Source organism: Ascaphus truei, chromosome 13 (genome assembly GCF_040206685.1).
Source record: "Ascaphus truei isolate aAscTru1 chromosome 13, aAscTru1.hap1, whole genome shotgun sequence".
NCBI classification, from domain to species: Eukaryota; Metazoa; Chordata; class Amphibia; order Anura; family Ascaphidae; genus Ascaphus; species Ascaphus truei.
The window spans coordinates 727,655-745,001 of NC_134495.1; the positions used below are offsets into that span (position 1 = coordinate 727,655).

General features: G+C 40.2%; 1 protein-coding gene across 4 annotated transcripts; it reads left to right on the forward strand.

Annotated features, from left to right (window-relative positions):
* Nucleotides 1-14,973, forward strand: CCDC117 (coiled-coil domain containing 117). Of its 4 annotated transcripts, none has more exons than XM_075568057.1 (6): nt 1-134; nt 6,006-6,343; nt 8,855-8,908; nt 12,366-12,647; nt 13,375-13,515; nt 13,886-14,973. In XM_075568057.1, exons 2-6 carry the CDS (start codon nt 6,018-6,020, stop codon nt 14,127-14,129), a joined length of 1,047 nt encoding a protein of 348 aa, XP_075424172.1. In that variant the 5' UTR covers nt 1-134; nt 6,006-6,017; the 3' UTR covers nt 14,130-14,973. The 4 variants fall into 4 exon arrangements, with proteins under 4 accessions (XP_075424172.1, XP_075424173.1, XP_075424171.1 ...); XM_075568058.1 differs by lacking the exon at nt 1-134 and adding an exon at nt 203-338; XM_075568056.1 differs by lacking the exon at nt 1-134 and adding an exon at nt 2,719-4,846.
* The last annotated feature ends 2,374 nt before the right edge of the window (nt 14,974-17,347 follow it).

Here is a 17,347-nt window from a genome sequence, read left to right on the forward strand (position 1 = left end):
GACACACGTGTATCCTGGCCCCGCCCCTTACACAAAAACCACCCACCAACGGCGGTGAGGTGTGACGCAGCGCGAGGACAGCGCGCGAGCCCCCCCAGTGCAGTGGTACACGGGCGCGCAGGTGCCAGTGTGAGGTAACGGCCGGCGGGAACACTGCGGGGGTGTCTGCAGTGCGGGACAGGGGTGGAGGAAGGTTACCGGCCCCACCGCTACGTGCTGTGTCTCCCTGTCACACGGGTTTTGCTGGGGGGTTGTGTATTTATCACCGCTCTGCGGCCTCAGACCGCCGGGGGTCCCGTATATCTCTGTCCCTCAGCAGCGCGTTTCCGGTTGTAGTGGTGAATAGTTTAATGCTGCGTGTGTTAAAACAAGTGATACAAACATACGTGTGTGTGTGTGTGTGTGTGTGTGTGTGTGTGTGTATATATATATATATATATATCCCCCGAATTTACAGCAGTATGTATGTGGTATGCACGTATACATAATCACAACATGCTTGGAATTTGTTTATGTATAGGTGTGTGTGTGTGTGTTTATCTATAGGTTCGTGTGTGTATAGAGTCACACATGCGTGTGTTGATACATAGTGTTGCTTGGCTGACTTGCATTATCAGTTTTAGACTTCAGCTGTGCAATGTTTATAATTTATGGGGAGTGGGATATGCCAGGTCTGGTGGGGTTTGTGTGGGGGTACTTTATAAGGCTGGGCCATGGTGCCGCAGACTGAGCCATCAGACTAGTGATCGTGTCTATGCGGGAGGAAATCAGTTTCAACGCGGGTTTCTCGGGAACTCGTCCTCAAGGGTCTGACTCGCAACTTTCCCCCTCCTAACTGTCTAGTTTCACTGTGCGGCTGCTGTGATGTCACGAACCCAATGGGTCCTAAAGCTTTACTTATCTCCTGTTCACAGGCATTTGCCATAATTACTGTCTGTTGCTGTACTTGACAGTACCCAGTTGATGGATGGGAAAGCCATTGTTTTGTAGATCTGCTAGTATGTTTAGGATCATTGTTTTGCAGGTATGACCAACTTTCGTCTTGGCTTCAGCTCAAGTGGATGGATGGCCTGACATTCTCCTCTCCTCTAGAATCTTCTGGTACAATGCAGAATTCATGGTTGTCAATGATGGCAAGTCCAGGTCCTGAGGCAGCAGAGCAGCCCCAAACCATCACACACTCACCACCATGCTTGACAGTTGGGATGAGGTTCTTCTGTTCGAACACAGTGTTTTGGTTTTCTCCTAACATGAAGTTTCTCATTGAGGCCAAAAAGTTCTACCTTTGACTTTTGTCCAGAGAACATTGTTCCAGAAGTCTTGTGGATCGTCTGTGCTCTTTGGCGAACCTCAGATGGGCAGCAATGTTCATTTTAGAGAGCAGTGGTTTCCTCCTATCCTTCCATGAACACCGTTCTTGTTCAGTCTTTTTCTGATAGTTGAGTCATGAACACTCACATTGCCCAAGGTGAGAGTGGCCTGCAGATCCTTGGATGTTACTTGTGGGGTTCTTTGTGACTTCCTGGATGATTTGCCAGTTTTGGATTTTGGTAGTAGGCTGACACCTGGTTATAGTGACTATGGTCTTGAACTTTCTCAATTTGTAGATTATCTGTTTGACTGTGGATTGATGGAGCCCCAAATCCTTAGAAATTATTTTGTAACCCTTTCTAGACTGAACATTAATAACTGCTTTTCTGAGGTGCTCAGAGATTTCTTTTGATTGTTGCATGACTTGTTTCTACACACCTGTATGGTGAAGACCAAACTCGCAAAGTTTCTGATCTTTATATTGGATGGGCCCGCCCAAACTCACCCTGAAGATCTGCCTAATTATTTAAACACCTGATTCTAATTATCTGCTTTTATTCTTTGTATATAAATCAGCACTGTACTATGAGAAAGTACTTGTAGCATTTTTTTTAAACTCGGAAAGACATTTTTTTAATGTATTATAATGTAACAAGCATTTTTTTGTTTATAGCAACCATTTACAAAGTTACATCCCCTTCCTCTTCTGCAACAGGCTCTGGCACACCCCTTTTTGAGCCCTGCCCCCTCTAGCAGTGCACCAATGTATTTAGTGACTGCCTGGTCACATGTTCTTCCCCACAGAATTTTGCATCTTTGGTCCTCTACTTATAACAACATTTATATAGCGCCCTTATCCAGAGCGCTGTACATTAGTTGGTAAAACTTATTTGGTTGGTAGGCAGGGAGGGACATTATAGACCGGGCTATGGGTTGGGAAGCATTTAAGAGCTGGCTTGGTTTGTGGACAGGGGTTTGGGGGTAAGGTCTCTGGAATTAATCTGGTAGGTGGCATGGTGATGGGTCTGACAGTGGTGTCAATTGGATCAGAGATGGGTGACTTTGGAGGGTTTTGGAGAGTCTTTAGGAAGGGGTGAGATTATGGGAGATCATGGGTGTTGGGGAGGGTGGCGGGAGGGGATTGGATAGGTTAATGAGGGATCATGGAATATGATGGCAGAGAGATTAATTTTGAGTTTCCTTCTGATGATGGTTAGGGAAGGGACAGGTTGGATGTGGTGGGGGAGCTTGTTCCAGTGGAGGGGGGTGAGTATGGCAAATGACCGGAATCAAGAGGCGGCGCTGTGGGGGAGGGAGAGGGGGCAGTGAGGGTTGTGGCAGTCAGGGAGCGACTAGGACAGGAAGGGGTGTAGCGGGAGAGGGGGGGACCCCCATCAGTGGGGAAGGAAGCACGGATGTTCATTTTTTGTGAGAAGTAGGAGGCAACGTCCATGTCTGGGAGGGTGGCTTATGTCAGAGATGGGGAGTGTCGTATCAGATTGTTTAAGGTGGAGAATAGTTGGCGTGGACGAGGTGATAGTGATTTGATTAGTGTTTTATAGTAATATTTGATTTTTCAATTTGTGAGTGGAGGTGGGATTAGAAGGTGGCAAGTGAGAATGGGGAACAGAAAGATTTCCATGATCACTTGGCTGTGCGACGGGAGAGACTGGGTGTTTTAAGTTGGCTGGTGAGCCAGGGTTGAGGTGGCTTTGTGGTGGGACTCTTCTGCTGCACTGACAACCATTTAGTGAACCCCGAGCCGTATCTTCGCCGATCTATCGGCAACTTGACTAATTACTTATCATTGTGTGGATTGTGTGGATTGTATTGATGCACATAGTAAAGGGGGAAACAATACAATTTTTTTTAAAAATGGCAGCTTGAACTGCTAATTTAATTTAGCTGTTAAAACCAGGGTTTCACTTGGCTTTACACATACCCTGACTCTTAATTACTGATTGTCTGTCATACATCATTTTGTTTCAAAAGACATGGAATTAATTAATATAAACCCTATTGAATATTTAAGAAAAGACTGTGTACGCTGCCTTAATCGTTGGCTTGCAAATAAAGGCATTCAAATACTTCAATTTTTAAATAGGTTTCAACATTGCTTACACCAGTGATTCTCAACCCTTCGTTCTTCCTTTTTTTTTTTATTTTTTTTTTTAGCAGGGGACCCATAAAGGATTTTTGAAATCTCTGGCCACCCCTGCTCTTCAAACCTCGCTAAGCCCCCTCCTTGCTTACTCATACACTCTCTCACGCGATAGACTTCCATTTCATAAGCACGCACATCATACTCTCCCTTTTACTCAACACACCCCACATATAGCCCCCTTTCTTATACAGCGCACATATACTTTTTAAAATCTTAAACCCACAAAAAGCACTAGCCGAGCTCACCCTGTCCACACAAGCCATTGCACTTTCCTACCCACACAATGTCCCTCACTTCTTACCTCTTTCCTCCCACCTTCCCACACACCTTAAACATGTCCGCTGCTCAGCGGGTAGGTCAGGCATGGATTATAGTGGGGGCGCATAGCGTGCACGCAGATCACGCGCGATGGCGTGGACGTGACATCACGAGGCTTGTTTGCCCTCATTGGCTGAACCACTTGCGTGATGTGCCGTCGCGCGAAAAGATAAACTAATTTGTCTTTTCAAAAATCTGCCGTGCGGTCACTCTGCATCGGTCGCGCTGCCTCATAGCGGTCCTGCATTCTCTCTTTTCTCCTCATCCCCTCATCTCCCCCTCCTCTGTGCCAGGCTGAGAGGGGAGACTAATCACAACCTCTGTCTCCAGGGCAGAGGGTCGCGGCTCACCAGGGTTCCCCAGCACACTTGTTGTGACACCTGCTCAAACAGACGTGGAGCGTTGCTACTTTTGGTAGCACAATAAACGTGAAACCAGTTCCCTTCCCTCCATTTTTCTTCCTAATGCATTTCAGTTGCTTTCAATACACTTTTTTTCTGTCTGACCATTCATCATTCTCAAGACTTGGTTTGCAGAGACTGCCAGCATGATATCCAAATAGTCAGTTATTGTATGTGATAATTTTGTGCCAGTGCAATCATGGTTTATTGGAAAATTTGTATTAGTGGCATGTGCTATGTGATGTTATACAGTTACTTGTTTTGTAACAGTTTTCTTATGTCATCCCCATGAATAACACATTTCGTTTAAAGGAAATGCACACAATTCTGTTCTTATATTGATAGCCTGAAGTAGCAGAAAGGTTTTCCTTCAGGTTATCCCACTTCTGACACCAAAACTGAAGGAAAACCTTTTTCCTTGCCTAGGCTTCAGAACTGAGAGAAACCTTTCCTCTGCCAAGAAAGCTGAAGGCCTTGTGACTGGATTTACACACATCTGCACCGTTTGCAGCAGACTCCCCCGGGAAGCTTTCACGCACTGCCACTTGTTATCTCCGATTTTTGATGAACTTACAGGCCCGGGAATACGAAAGAAATGAAACGTAACGCAAGCCGGGTTTCAAATCCTTTGTCTCAATTTATTACTCATAGGGTAATGACTTTTATACCAGAAAAAGAAGATACTGATTAGAGGCGTAGCCTAGGCGTAACCTGGGTGTGTCTTGGGCGTAGCTTTGATTAGAGGCGTGATTTAGGGGCAGGACATATTAGTGGCATGATTTTGGGACGTGTTTCTCCCAATACAGGCAATGTCTGAATACATAGCTTATTCATTGTCTGTTATCAAAAGAGTCCTTGAATCTCTAGCAACTAAGTTATACTATTTTGCCTCTTTCATAGAACCAGTCTATTATATTCTAACTAAAAGAGCAGGAAACTGACAATACAAAAAGTATCTTAGCAATATCCTGAGCAGGGAGAAAGGAAATGTAAATTTGGCAGAAACTGAGTGCATTAGAAATTATATTTCAGCAAAAGGCTGACTACAGAATCTTAACTAGTTATGAACAGACAAAATGGATGCTTAACACAAGTGCAGATTCTGGCCTGTCCTACTGGTCCTAACAAGTGGCATGTGCTATGTGATGTTATACAGTTACTTGTTTTGTAACAGTTTTCTTATGTCATCCCCATGAATAACACATTTCGTTTAAAGGAAATGCACACAATTTTGTTCTTATATTGATAGCCCGAAGTAGAAGATTCTCTCCTCTCCCTCCTCGTCTCATAAGTACTGTAGTTTAATTTGCCTCTTTAGAAAAATCACCCTTAATGTGTCTTACATATTTGTATTTTGGGGAAAATTACAGTCTCTATTCTCCAGGTCATCTCAATGCAGGCATATAGGCTACTTAGGTTTGACTTATTCATGGCTTTATATTGTTTGTTTATATTTACTTTGCAAACCAAGAACAAAATAAAAAAGAACAATTTACCTGTGATTTTCAGGATAGTGAGACTGACAGGAATTCATCAATCTGCGATGCATCCTGATGCTGTGGTAATTGCCAATTACCGCTAGATCGGATGCTGTGTGCATCACTGCTTAATCAATCCTAGCCAAAGATAGTAAAAACCATCCAAAGTGTTTTCCATGGAAATGTTATGTTTAAAAGTACTGTACTTGTCTTGTTCAATTTAACATTTTAAGTCACTGTCTATTTAGTTAATTGTAGCCCTAAAATAGACTGCACCTCACATATATTATACTTTGATAATGTTATCTATTTATTAATTGGTTTGTTTTACAGGTGGAAGCGGGAATGGCTACCATTGACCGACCATTTCATTTAATGCCTCTTCGTGGAATGGATTATCAGTCTCAAGGCTCCTATTTTGATGGGACTGATCAACCTGGGATTGTAGAATCTCCTTCGTTTCTTACTGGTTCCGTCAATGAGCTTAATCCAGTAACCATGACCTCCATGGCAAGTAGCATAAATATTGGTAATGCATATTTTACTCTGCAAAACCACTACAACCCTACCACCAATGCAGCAGTAGGAAGTGTTAACCCATTTACAGAAAGTATGAGGGCTTTCCAGAGTTCTGAAGGAGCATCAAAGTTTTCTCTCAAAACTTGCACTGGGTAAGTCTCATTGTCCTTCTCATACTGGTGATTTCCAACTTATGTTGGATTTTTTAAATGCACTTCACATAAATCATTTTCAACAAGCTTATTTTTCATATTGGTTTTGTGGTATGTATGCATACAGGTTTATACAGATATTAAATTTAAAATATAAATGTTCATATTCTACAAAGAACTTTGAAAAATTGTTTAATTATTCCTAAATCCATATGTTACTGGCCTTTGAGAGGGACTCGCGTACGCCACACCTGTTGACTCATGACTGGTGTATGGGAAAGGGTTACTGCTCGCTATCCTGCTGACTCATTTTATCTCCCTGCATTGCCCTCAAAATGAGCAATATCTCCCCAAGAACGTCACACTACACCTCAATACGCTGCCACTGTCGAGAATAATTTGAGTCTTTACCTTCGGCGTTCTCTGTCCCCTGTTTACTGGAAAAATATGTACAGGCAGTCTTCTATTATCCAACGGAATCCGTTTTGGAAGTAGTGTTGGATAGTGAAACCGTTGTAAAGTGAGTCCCATGTTAATCAGTGTCGGTGAGCGTTGGATAACACATTCCGACGTCGAAAAACGGCCCATGGGGATGCATTGGATATGCCATTCGTTGTAAAGTGAAAAGTTGGATAGCGAGGACTACCTGTTAACACACAAACCAAATGTTGCAAAATGTGTCCTCAAATAAGTCTATTCTAAAAGAACTTACAAAGTTCAATTGGAGCCCAAAGACGGCATTTATTACATTTTAGATTTCATATACAAAAAGTGGTACAGTGCTTGGTTACATAAAAAGAACATTACAAAGACACACTATAATAATGCAGACTGTTTTAGTAAGTAATGGGATTTAAACAGGAAAACCTAGATTTGTTACCTCATTCCCATTTGCTACCCATTCATTAAAAAAAGGACTTGACGTTGAAATATGAGAATCCCCGTGTTATTTGGTGTAACACCCCTCTGTTGGATTGTGGGTTTGATGTCCCAAATGCATGGTAGCTTACATCTTGTAAATCTATGGGGAAATGAATGGTGACCGTGTTCACTTTTTGTCTCTGGCTAAGGAGTCAAAATTTTACGATTGGCCTTTGAGGATACATCTTCATGTCTGGTTCCATTCTGGCCCATCTGTATACTCTGCTTGTCAACTCACTGTAGACATGATTGATTTTATTTATTTTTTGTTAAAATATTTTATTACACCATAAACCCAGACCAGATAATTTTTAGATAACCTCCCAAGCAGAGAAACCAGCATTTTAAATGAGCAGTATTAGGCCTTAACGTGACAGGGAAATTAAGAGGTTAAAAGAAATATAAAACGAATGGCGTTACCAAATTAGCCAAATGTTATATAGATGTTTTGCAAATTGTACTGGTAAAGTAAGTGATTGGCCTCAGTGATTGCTGAGTGGGGAGGGCCTCTGGGATGGAGGTAGTTGGAGCAAAGTTTCTTCCTTGTTGCCTTAGCAATACCGTAAGCGTCTTAATGGTTTAACATATTAAATTAAGTGTCACGAGCGGCACACCTGTGAGCACGTGACTGGTGTCTTTCCCCGTAACTCTTAGAATATTGTGATCCACCTCATCACGTTCGGGTGAGTTTGTCGCAGGCATTGAGATTAGTTTAGCTAACGCTGCTCCTTATTTTGAGAGACAAACAGATATCTTGCATATATAGCTTAGTCGACCTTTTTTTGTTTTTGGTCTTAATTTAAACAGCGGAACCCATAGTTTAAAAATATATATTTTACCTTCTTGTGCACTGTATCGTATGCCAAATCTCGTAAATGTGTAAGGAAATGCAAAATTAACTGTCACCGGGCGCATCTGGTTGGGGGAATTTTCTGATCCCTTTGAAGGTATGGTTCTGACAGACTGGCTATTTCTGTGTATACTCTGTTTGACAATTTACTATAAACTTATGTTGGGTTATGGTTTAATCACCTCACAATCCCAGATTGATCGCTCCTCCCACTTTTAGACAAACACAGAAAACCAGCCGGTCATTCTGGCTTTACCCAAATAAAACAAAACATGTATATATTTTTTTAAGATGTATCTTCTAACTCAAATTAACCTTTTGTGTGCCTGAATGTTAAAATATTGAATAGTAGATAGGCCATATTGTCACATTGAGCAACTAATCTTTTTTTTTTTTTCTTTTTTTTCTTCTTCTTCTTACCATGAATGGTTATTTTTTGCTTCCTTCCCTAGAAAGGATTGCACATTTAAAGCTTTACTGCAAAATACTAGTTAATAGATATCACAGCATATGATGCATACACTTTATTTGGTATGAGCTGTTTATTTAGTTCATACCTAAAGAAATCTTACCAGGATAAAATAGAGTACACACAAGCCACAACAAATACCTTTCTTTATTTTTATTTTAGACTGGCTGTTGTGTACATTGTTATTAATTGTACACAATTTGCGTTGCATCCTGTAATTTTACATCTTTACCTGACTCTATAAATGTACCCAGCATTTCTCAATGTTTAGGTTCCCTCCTCGTTCTCGAAAGAAACACAGACGAGAAGGGGATAGCTTTGATGAGTAAGTAAAACATGTTTGTTTTTGTTTTTTAGTACACATGCCATTTTTAGAAGCATTTACCTAATTGGTTAAAGTAGCAATCATATTTGCTTTAATTCCCTTTATGGGAACAAAATGGCGGTTTAAATCTCTCGTGCCCGAATCGGAAGCCGCAACCTCATCTGTTGCTATTGGATGGCCATTGGTTCGGGTCTGGCTATGAAGCCTCTCGAGGGACCGATATTCCAATGCGTGACATACAAAACGTGTATGATTATCGGTGCCTCGAGCACCACAAGAAAGTCTTCACCTATTCGGACAGACACGGTGCGCAATAGGATACAAGGCATAAGGTACCCTAGAGGCAATATGAACTCTTTCAGATGAGCTGTTTTAATATAATACGTACACACATGTATACATGATTTCTCTTAATATATTTTTCGGCTTGCAATCATTCAAGATACTGCACCATGAGGTGTTTGGTTACTGCTATTTTTATGTTGTGGAGAAAGGAGGATTTTTTTCCCTAAGAAACTGCACCAAACCCCTCTCTGGTCTCATTACAGCTACCTGACACTTTCTACCTTGTGGTTTCTAACAAACCAGTCACTATTGATGAACTCAAATTATTTAAATGTACCTACTTCAGCAATACTCCACTATGTATATTATGTACAAATGTATATTAAGTGAACATTTTTACTTATCCATTTGAGAAAAAAAAAAAAGTATATATGTTCAACAAAAAATAGCCTGCTACAGCCCTAAAAAATTAAAAGCCTAAATCGGTAACATAAACCCAATATAAGGTACTGGCGGTGCTGGGGATACTAGATAAATGTACACAAGAAAAGAAAAGTATCCCACATAAAGCAGCCAGATGTCCAAAACGTATAACGATTTATTAAAGAACATGTCACATATAACACAAAATAAAACAGTCTCGTATACCTAAAAAAATGTGGAGAATAGCCACATAAAGGCCCTGGTATGGATGAAAACTAATGGCTATAATCAGTGTTTTGTGCAGTGTATATAGTGAAACACAATATCCACAGAGTGGTGAGGCATGCAATCAACCACCCACCTGTTATACCGGCCGGTCAAAACATCTAAGCACCTAAACTAACAATAACTGGTAGTGTACCCTAGCTAAAGAGCGAAGAATACCAAGGGTCCTGCAAAAAGAGTCTTTACCTGTCACTAATATACATGAGGTAAATAGACATATACACATGTAGTGACAGAGTAAACTGATGCAGACGCTCACTGAAGTAGATCTGGAGTTAACAGCCACTTTATATCAAAAAGATGTATAAACAGATACTGGAAACAGTCCATAAGGAGTGTGATGATATTAAGCTACAGGGTGGCAGTCTCCAAGGCAGGATGATGTATGCCCGATAACCGTCTGTGAATCAAATCAGGGTGGTGACAGTAACAGAGGCTTACAGATGTATAGGCCATCAAATATGTGAGAGAAAATGCTGAAGCAATACTTAGCTCCAATAAGAGAGCCTGCGATACAATGTTCGTGAAAGCCAGGCTTGTAACCGCTTCTGGTATGGGTGCAGTCGCGTCCGGAAGATGCAGGATCCTATATGCGTTGAGGTATGGTAATGAGTACAAACCCCAATGTACGTTTTGCCATTCTTTGTCTAAGGGCTTGATGAGAGGGAGTGCACCCAGGATATTTAAGGCGCTCACTCCATAACGATGTCCAGTTAGAAAGGAGCACGCTGCAAACGGAACTGCTGATTCGGCAGAGGGATGAACCAATCTCAGTGTCCAATCCTTTACACTGTATTCAGCTTGCTGGATCGGGTATGACCTGTGTGTGACACCGAAAACTTAAAGTAACGGGTATTGAAAGCGTACAACACTATGTATATTGGGTTAAGTGGCCAAATTAGCAAAACGAATATATAGGCATCACTAACTAGAGGAAATACTACAGAAGTGTGATAACAATGTTACAACCATTGTGTCTTTATAAATGAAACCCAATTCGTACAATGTAGGATCACCTAAAATAAATGTAATTCCATATCCATTGATGGTAACACTCTAGTTAGAAATGACCAGTATAGTAAATGGAGTCTAAACCAGCACAGCTGACAGAACCCTTATCAACTTGTTTTTTTTTAGATTATCATGAGAACAGGACAAAAACGAAGAATAATGTCCAATTTGACACAAATATGCCTACTAAATAAAACAGAACGTTCCTATATTCTTTATGTTTTATTTAGTAGGCATATTTGTGTCAAATTGGACATTATTCTTATTTTATTTTTTTACTTTCATTGGACTTACTTGTACTCCCTACTTTTACTGTGCATTATGTTTAGTTTTGTATTTACGTAATCCTATGTGGCAAGTCCTGTTTTCCACATTCTTTGGTGTTCATCATGACCGGAATTTATAGTTTAGATTTTAGTCCGTAAACAATTAGTCTTTAAATGGCAAAGGACAAGTCCTTATACATTACAATCTATAGGTATTATTTCGTAATATAAATTTATTCTGGACCCAGGATCATGTCCAGGGTATGAATGGACCCAGATAGCTTCAACTCGGCCCTCTTTCCAAGGCACCCCAAGTCCTGTAATATTTTCTTCACTTTATTAGGAAAGGAGCAGTATATACAGGTACTTGTGGCTGTAATGGTGTTGTGAGAGTGCTTCTCTGTGGATGCCTTGTAGTAAAGGGCAAGTGAAAAGGATAAGGCCTTGCCGGAAGGAGTGTAACAGAGATGGGTGCTGTACTCACTGTGTCCTGGGTGGAAAAGGAAGTGAAGAGCAAGGGTCACACTAGAAGTGAGATGGGACAAACTGTCAGCAAAGACGGGGGAGGGCAGAATAGCCCATTCTGAGAAGAATCTCAGGTTGCTATAGCAATCCACTGATTAAGGCTGTGTAAACAACATGTAACGATAATGTTGCCTTTTCACATGCAGCAAGCTGCTGTGACAGGGAAAATAACAGGCAGCTAAATTTAGGGAGACATGAATCCTATAAGCTGCAAAGGGAGGCAGAGAAATATGAAATCCTGTTCCAGGACACAATTTGATGTGAAAAATAGTAGTACTGTCGTTCAGAAACTGCTGTGAAAACATTACAATGGGATGCCTTTTGTTACTGGATGTACTTCACATTTAAGTTTTTTTTTTTTTAATAATAATTTTTTTTATTACAGTGTAAAGATAGCATGCATAATTCGTACCAGAATCTGATATCTTAGTTGAGATCCCAGACTCTTCACAAAAGCCTTGTGAGACCTGCTCCTGTACAAAACAGGGCAGAGGGATTTTGAACTTGGTGAAGAATGATGTCTCTGAGAAAGATGCAACGATTTGCAAATGTATTGATTGGTGTGACCCAGAGACCGGCAACAATATAACCACTTCCTGTAACTGCAACGAAATGTGCTTTCTCATGCTCTAGAATATCTTCTATTCCTTTTTCTTTTTTAGTTGTCCATCGAAAAAAAGGAGATTTACAGAAACAGTTGAAGCCTCTCTTATACCTGTGTCTGAAGGATGTTGTCACTCTAAAAATATTATTTTTGTTGGAGATATTTCAAGACAGTGCTGGAGCTCTGCCTGTCAACATGTGACAGAAGCCACTGTAAATCAGTGTCCAAATGATCTTTCTTCAGCCATTATGCAAACCACCCATAGTGAAGAGATGGAGCAAGCCATTGGTGATTCACAATGTGATGCTGCACATAGAAAATTACAAGATATTGAAAGCAGGTAACCACATAGAGTAATGTAAAGGATAACACCATTAGGTGACAAATGTAAAGGATAACACCATTAGGTGACAAATGTAAAGGATAACACCATTAGGTGACAATCACAAAATTAATGCATTAGAACAAGTCAATCTAATTCTGTTGTTGACTGTTAATTTTTTTTCAAGATCTGCTAATGACGTTACACCTTCAAAAAGACTAGATCTTTTTTATGATCTTTAGTACCAGTCAACATCACAGAAGCAGTCTCCCGGAATGTCCATTGTTAACACCTGGCAACTGTTGGGGAATGTCTTTCTTTTGTTGTTCACTGGCAGATTCAAATTTGAGTATCTTGGGAACGGGGAACCCTGCTGTTCAGCTCAAGGGTCCCCAGCCCCTTTTTAACTCCTGGTTACAAAATAAAAGCTAATTTTGAGAAGCTGATTTAAATAGGCCAATATGTAGTGTATGCTTTGCTATCCTAGAACAATACAGTGGAGTTTAGAATAGTAGTTATCGTGGAAGATGGTAATTTTGCTGCAAATTGTCTTTATACTTTTACTATTTGTTTTAAGTTTTTCATGTTTACATTATTCTAAAGTGTTTTAATTTTTTTTGCCCATGTCTGTTTCAAAATATCTACATAGAGGACTATCTTGTATCATTTGTAAATGTATAGTAGTGGCACAATTGTCCTGGTACTAGTATTAAAATCCATTTTATTTGTTTTACTTTTATACTAGATTAATTGACGACGATGATGACTATGTAGAAACTGAGAACAGTGCTTCCCATTTACCTATCCTTATAATGTCAGACGTTCTTAAGGAAGGTTTAAAGAATGGGTTTGAAGAATCGCTTACCAAGAGAATTGTGGATTCCATGTAAGTCACTAGTTGACCTTCTAGGTTAATGTACCTATGCAATTTTTTTTTGGGGGGGGGGGGGGTAAATTACGTATTGCACTGCCGGTCCTAAAAATCAAATGATATTGGAGGGGGGGGGGGGGGGGGAAGAGGAGAGAGATGGTAAACTAGCCATAGTACTGAATGACAGAATAAGAAACACGTCTAAATACTGAACAGCTGATTGATCTTAAATATAATTTATTTTTTACGAAGAATGTTTTAGATTTTTTCCCCCCATTTTATTATTTAGTAAAATGTAAGTGTTTAAACTATGAAATACAAGATCAATACTTTAAACAATTGTTTCTTCTTAAAATGAAAACTTAACATCTAGTACTTCTTGCAGGAATCGTCCCTCTATGGAACTAGTCCTCTGGAAGCCCCAACCGTCTTGTCTTATCGACAAACTTAAGACTGTTTCCAGAATCTATAAGCAGGATACAGAAGCACGCAAAAAAACACACACCGGGTCTGAAACTTCCTTCCTCCATGATGCTGCGGCATTTAGTGAGGACAAACAAATAATGTCCACACCAAGCAGTGGCATAGGCACAATGTGGTGCAGAGAAGAAGAAGAAATGGAACTTTGATACGTCTTTCTTTGTTTATACTTTTTTTTTTTTTTTTAATAATAATAAACAATCCATGGTTAATTGTCAGGGCAAACTTAACACGGCAATTCCGCCCATTTTGTAATTTTATTTTTTCTAACTGTGGGGTCCTCCGGAACTGAAACGCATTCTTTTTACCATCGGGGACCCCATAGTTTCAGAGATTTTTTTATTGGTTTAGTTTCTGGTGTTCCTACGTGAACATTTTAATAATGGTGGACGCTGTCCAATATAAAAGCCGCAATATCATAACCCGATGGTTTTGCAGATTCCTTTTGGCCTGCTGGACCCACAAGATTAGGTGGCCATTTTCATTTCTTTAAGGAACACTTAAAACACCGGTGAGTATTTTGTTAACCTGGTGGTCCCTCGGTTTGAGTTTTTAAAAAAAACAAGCAGGAGGAATATTGCTGCTGCATTAAAGCTATACCTAAAGAAGTGATTTGGTGTCTGCTATTCAACCAAAATGATCCTTCTTTAAACTAAATAGTTTTGAATTGTGGTGTTCTGAGAATATCCACTGAAATGTTCAGTCACATTTTTTGTTTTGTGAATTTTCCTGGCTTAAATCATTCTAAATTAGAATGTTTTCCTTTCTTATTTGATTGGTTGTTGGGTAGAAAGGAACTGTTTTTATGTTGAAATGTTTATTTAAAAGTGAGTTTATGTTCTGATGTAAGCCGTTGTCTGATTTTGTGTTACTTTTGAAAATTGTATTTTATGTGGAAGATGGAAAGAGAATCTTGACAATAGCAAATGTTTTGTTATAGCTCCAATGATCTCTGTGGCTCACAAAATAAAATTGATAAACTAGTGACATTTATTGAACTTTGTTTGTAGAGTATTTGGGGTACATTTTTATACCTATAGACCTTGTCAAGTGGGTATGCTTGGAGCTCCAGTTTTAACTATTGTTTGCAATTCACTTTTGTACCCAACTTTTAGAGGTGCAGTAGTTCTGATATGTATACTGTTCTCCAGAATCAATATGGAAAAATAGAAAAGTTTTTAACAATTCCTGTCACCTGTTATGGTAGGTATGCAGGTAGCCTACACTGCTGTAAAGGTGTTACTGCCAAAATATTAGCTTTGAACACAAGGCCTATTCGTGTTCAGACTTGCTGGATTGAGAAGATGGAATAAAGTTGTTGCGTTATAAATAATGAATTTGATAGACTGACATTTTCCCCAAGTATTGGCATTTTTATTCAGTTTACATCCCTTAGGCTATGGCCCCGCTCCCTCAGTCAGCACGCCCGCACTGCAGACAGGCGGGGCGCTGACAGACACAGACCGCGATATGCGGTCTGTAGGGAGCTGGGAGCCGGAGAGGGAGGGGGGCGGGAGTGGGGGAAGGGCTCTGATCGTGGTGCCGTCCACCACACACACACACTCTCTTTAATAACACGCAGCTCCTTCCCTGCTCCCCGCCCAAGGTGCCTCCAACCTAGCTCCGTCCCTCCCCTCCTCCCCATTGGCTGACTCGCGTGACGCGTCAACGCCAAAATTCACAAGATTCTTGCCGTATAGGCCGGCTGACGCGTCACAGTACGTAGTCAGCCCTGTCGGAAGGAGGCAGCGGGGTCAGGGACCAATCGGGCAAGGGTCTGGTGGTTCGCGGCCGCGCGCCCCGCCGGCCGCAGCGGGTTTGCAGCCTTATTAAGACTTTACTGTCTCAGTTAATTAATTGGGTGGTGTTCGTACTCAACACAAGTATGTTGCATCCAGAATAGCGATCATATAGCCGTTAACATAAACATTCATTATACGCACACACATACATGCATACATATACGAATGCATACATACATACACACACATACATACACATTTACAGCGCTGACATATATACATTACCGTTTCCGATTATTTACGGGCTTCTATGAGCTCCAGAGACATAAGAATTTTGTAGCTTTTTCAATAAATTTGTGAAGCATAACTGTGTGGTCTTGTTATATATTCAGGCATAATGGAATACAACTATGAGAGGAAAGTTAGAGGTGCCATGGAATCCCTGCCACAAACGGAACGGTCGCCCATTAATGCGTTTGGTAAAATTACGTCCAATGATGCTTTCTACATAAAATTTCTAACACTGGTCACGTACATCAGCTGTGACTGAGTATTCGGTTTGTCTTTTTTTTTTTTTTATTATTAGTAATTTTTTTTTGTTTTTTAAATCTATATCCCATTTAAAAAGTTCTAGTCATGCTACATTAGATGTGAAAAATGTTTTGCATATTTGCTTTTGGCCAAGAAAAATCATTTTTTATTAAATGGAGAGATGAACAAGGCTTCAGAATTGTCTTGCAATTTGTGTGAAGAGAAGGCAGAATTAACCAATAATGTTCCTATTAAGACTTACAACCCTTTTAAACATTTGATAAGATAAAGACTCTTCTACAAAGAAAAAATGACCATGTAAGGCCAATTAAGGTAATTTGCACCTTAAACTGACTTGCTACCTGGCAGTTCTGTCTGGCAAATGTAGCTGTGTTTAGGGATTTTGGTTTTAAAGCTGCAGTTCAGTCAATATCCTGCATGTGTGGTTTTTTTTAATAAATCAGTTCTGTAGTAAGAAAAAATACTTTTAGCATTTTCTGTTTTTAAAAAAACAACTTTGAAAGACCAATTTTCTTGTATTCTATTTTAACAGCCATTTACTAAGGCACTGCCCCTTCATGTCCTGTCACAAGCCCTGGCACACCCCTTTGTCACCCCTGCCCTCCCTCTAGCACATGTCAGTGCAATAGTGCTCATGAATATTCATGAGCTTCCACTGACTGACGAGCAGAATATAAACAAATCCCAGCTTTTAATATGTCACCAAATTTCGACCTATCAATACATGGAGAACGAATTGACTGGCAGCTATACAGTTCTTTTAGGTAATTAGAGATTGCCCACATAAAACTATTGAATTAAAAAAATAAATGTAAAAAAAAAAAAGACTGAATTGCAGCTTTAAGTTGAAAAACACCACCATTATTGTACTTTGGGTTAAAACAGATTTAAAAACAAGAAAAGAAGCATCCTTTACTAATAATTTCCGCCTCGTGTCTGCTGACACAGGCAACAAACGGTCTAGGACATTTGGCCGCAGCCATTTCGCCACAACTCTGCTGCTGGAAGCTGCCACCGGCCACTAAGGTAAATAAACACTAAACTAAAAAACCCTATCCTAACCACTAAAGCCC

Bases quoted from the DNA above. Each gene is read 5' to 3' on its own strand.
- CCDC117 (XM_075568056.1), top strand. From the start codon at position 4,790: ATGAAACGTAACGCAAGCCGGGTTTCAAATCCTTTGTCTCAATTTATT. The intron at 4,847-6,005 runs GTAATGACTTTT...TTTGTTTTACAG, and splicing joins CTCAATTTATTACTCATAGG to GTGGAAGCGGGAATGGCTAC. The intron at 12,648-13,374 runs GTAACCACATAG...CTTTTATACTAG, and splicing joins TTACAAGATATTGAAAGCAG to ATTAATTGACGACGATGATG.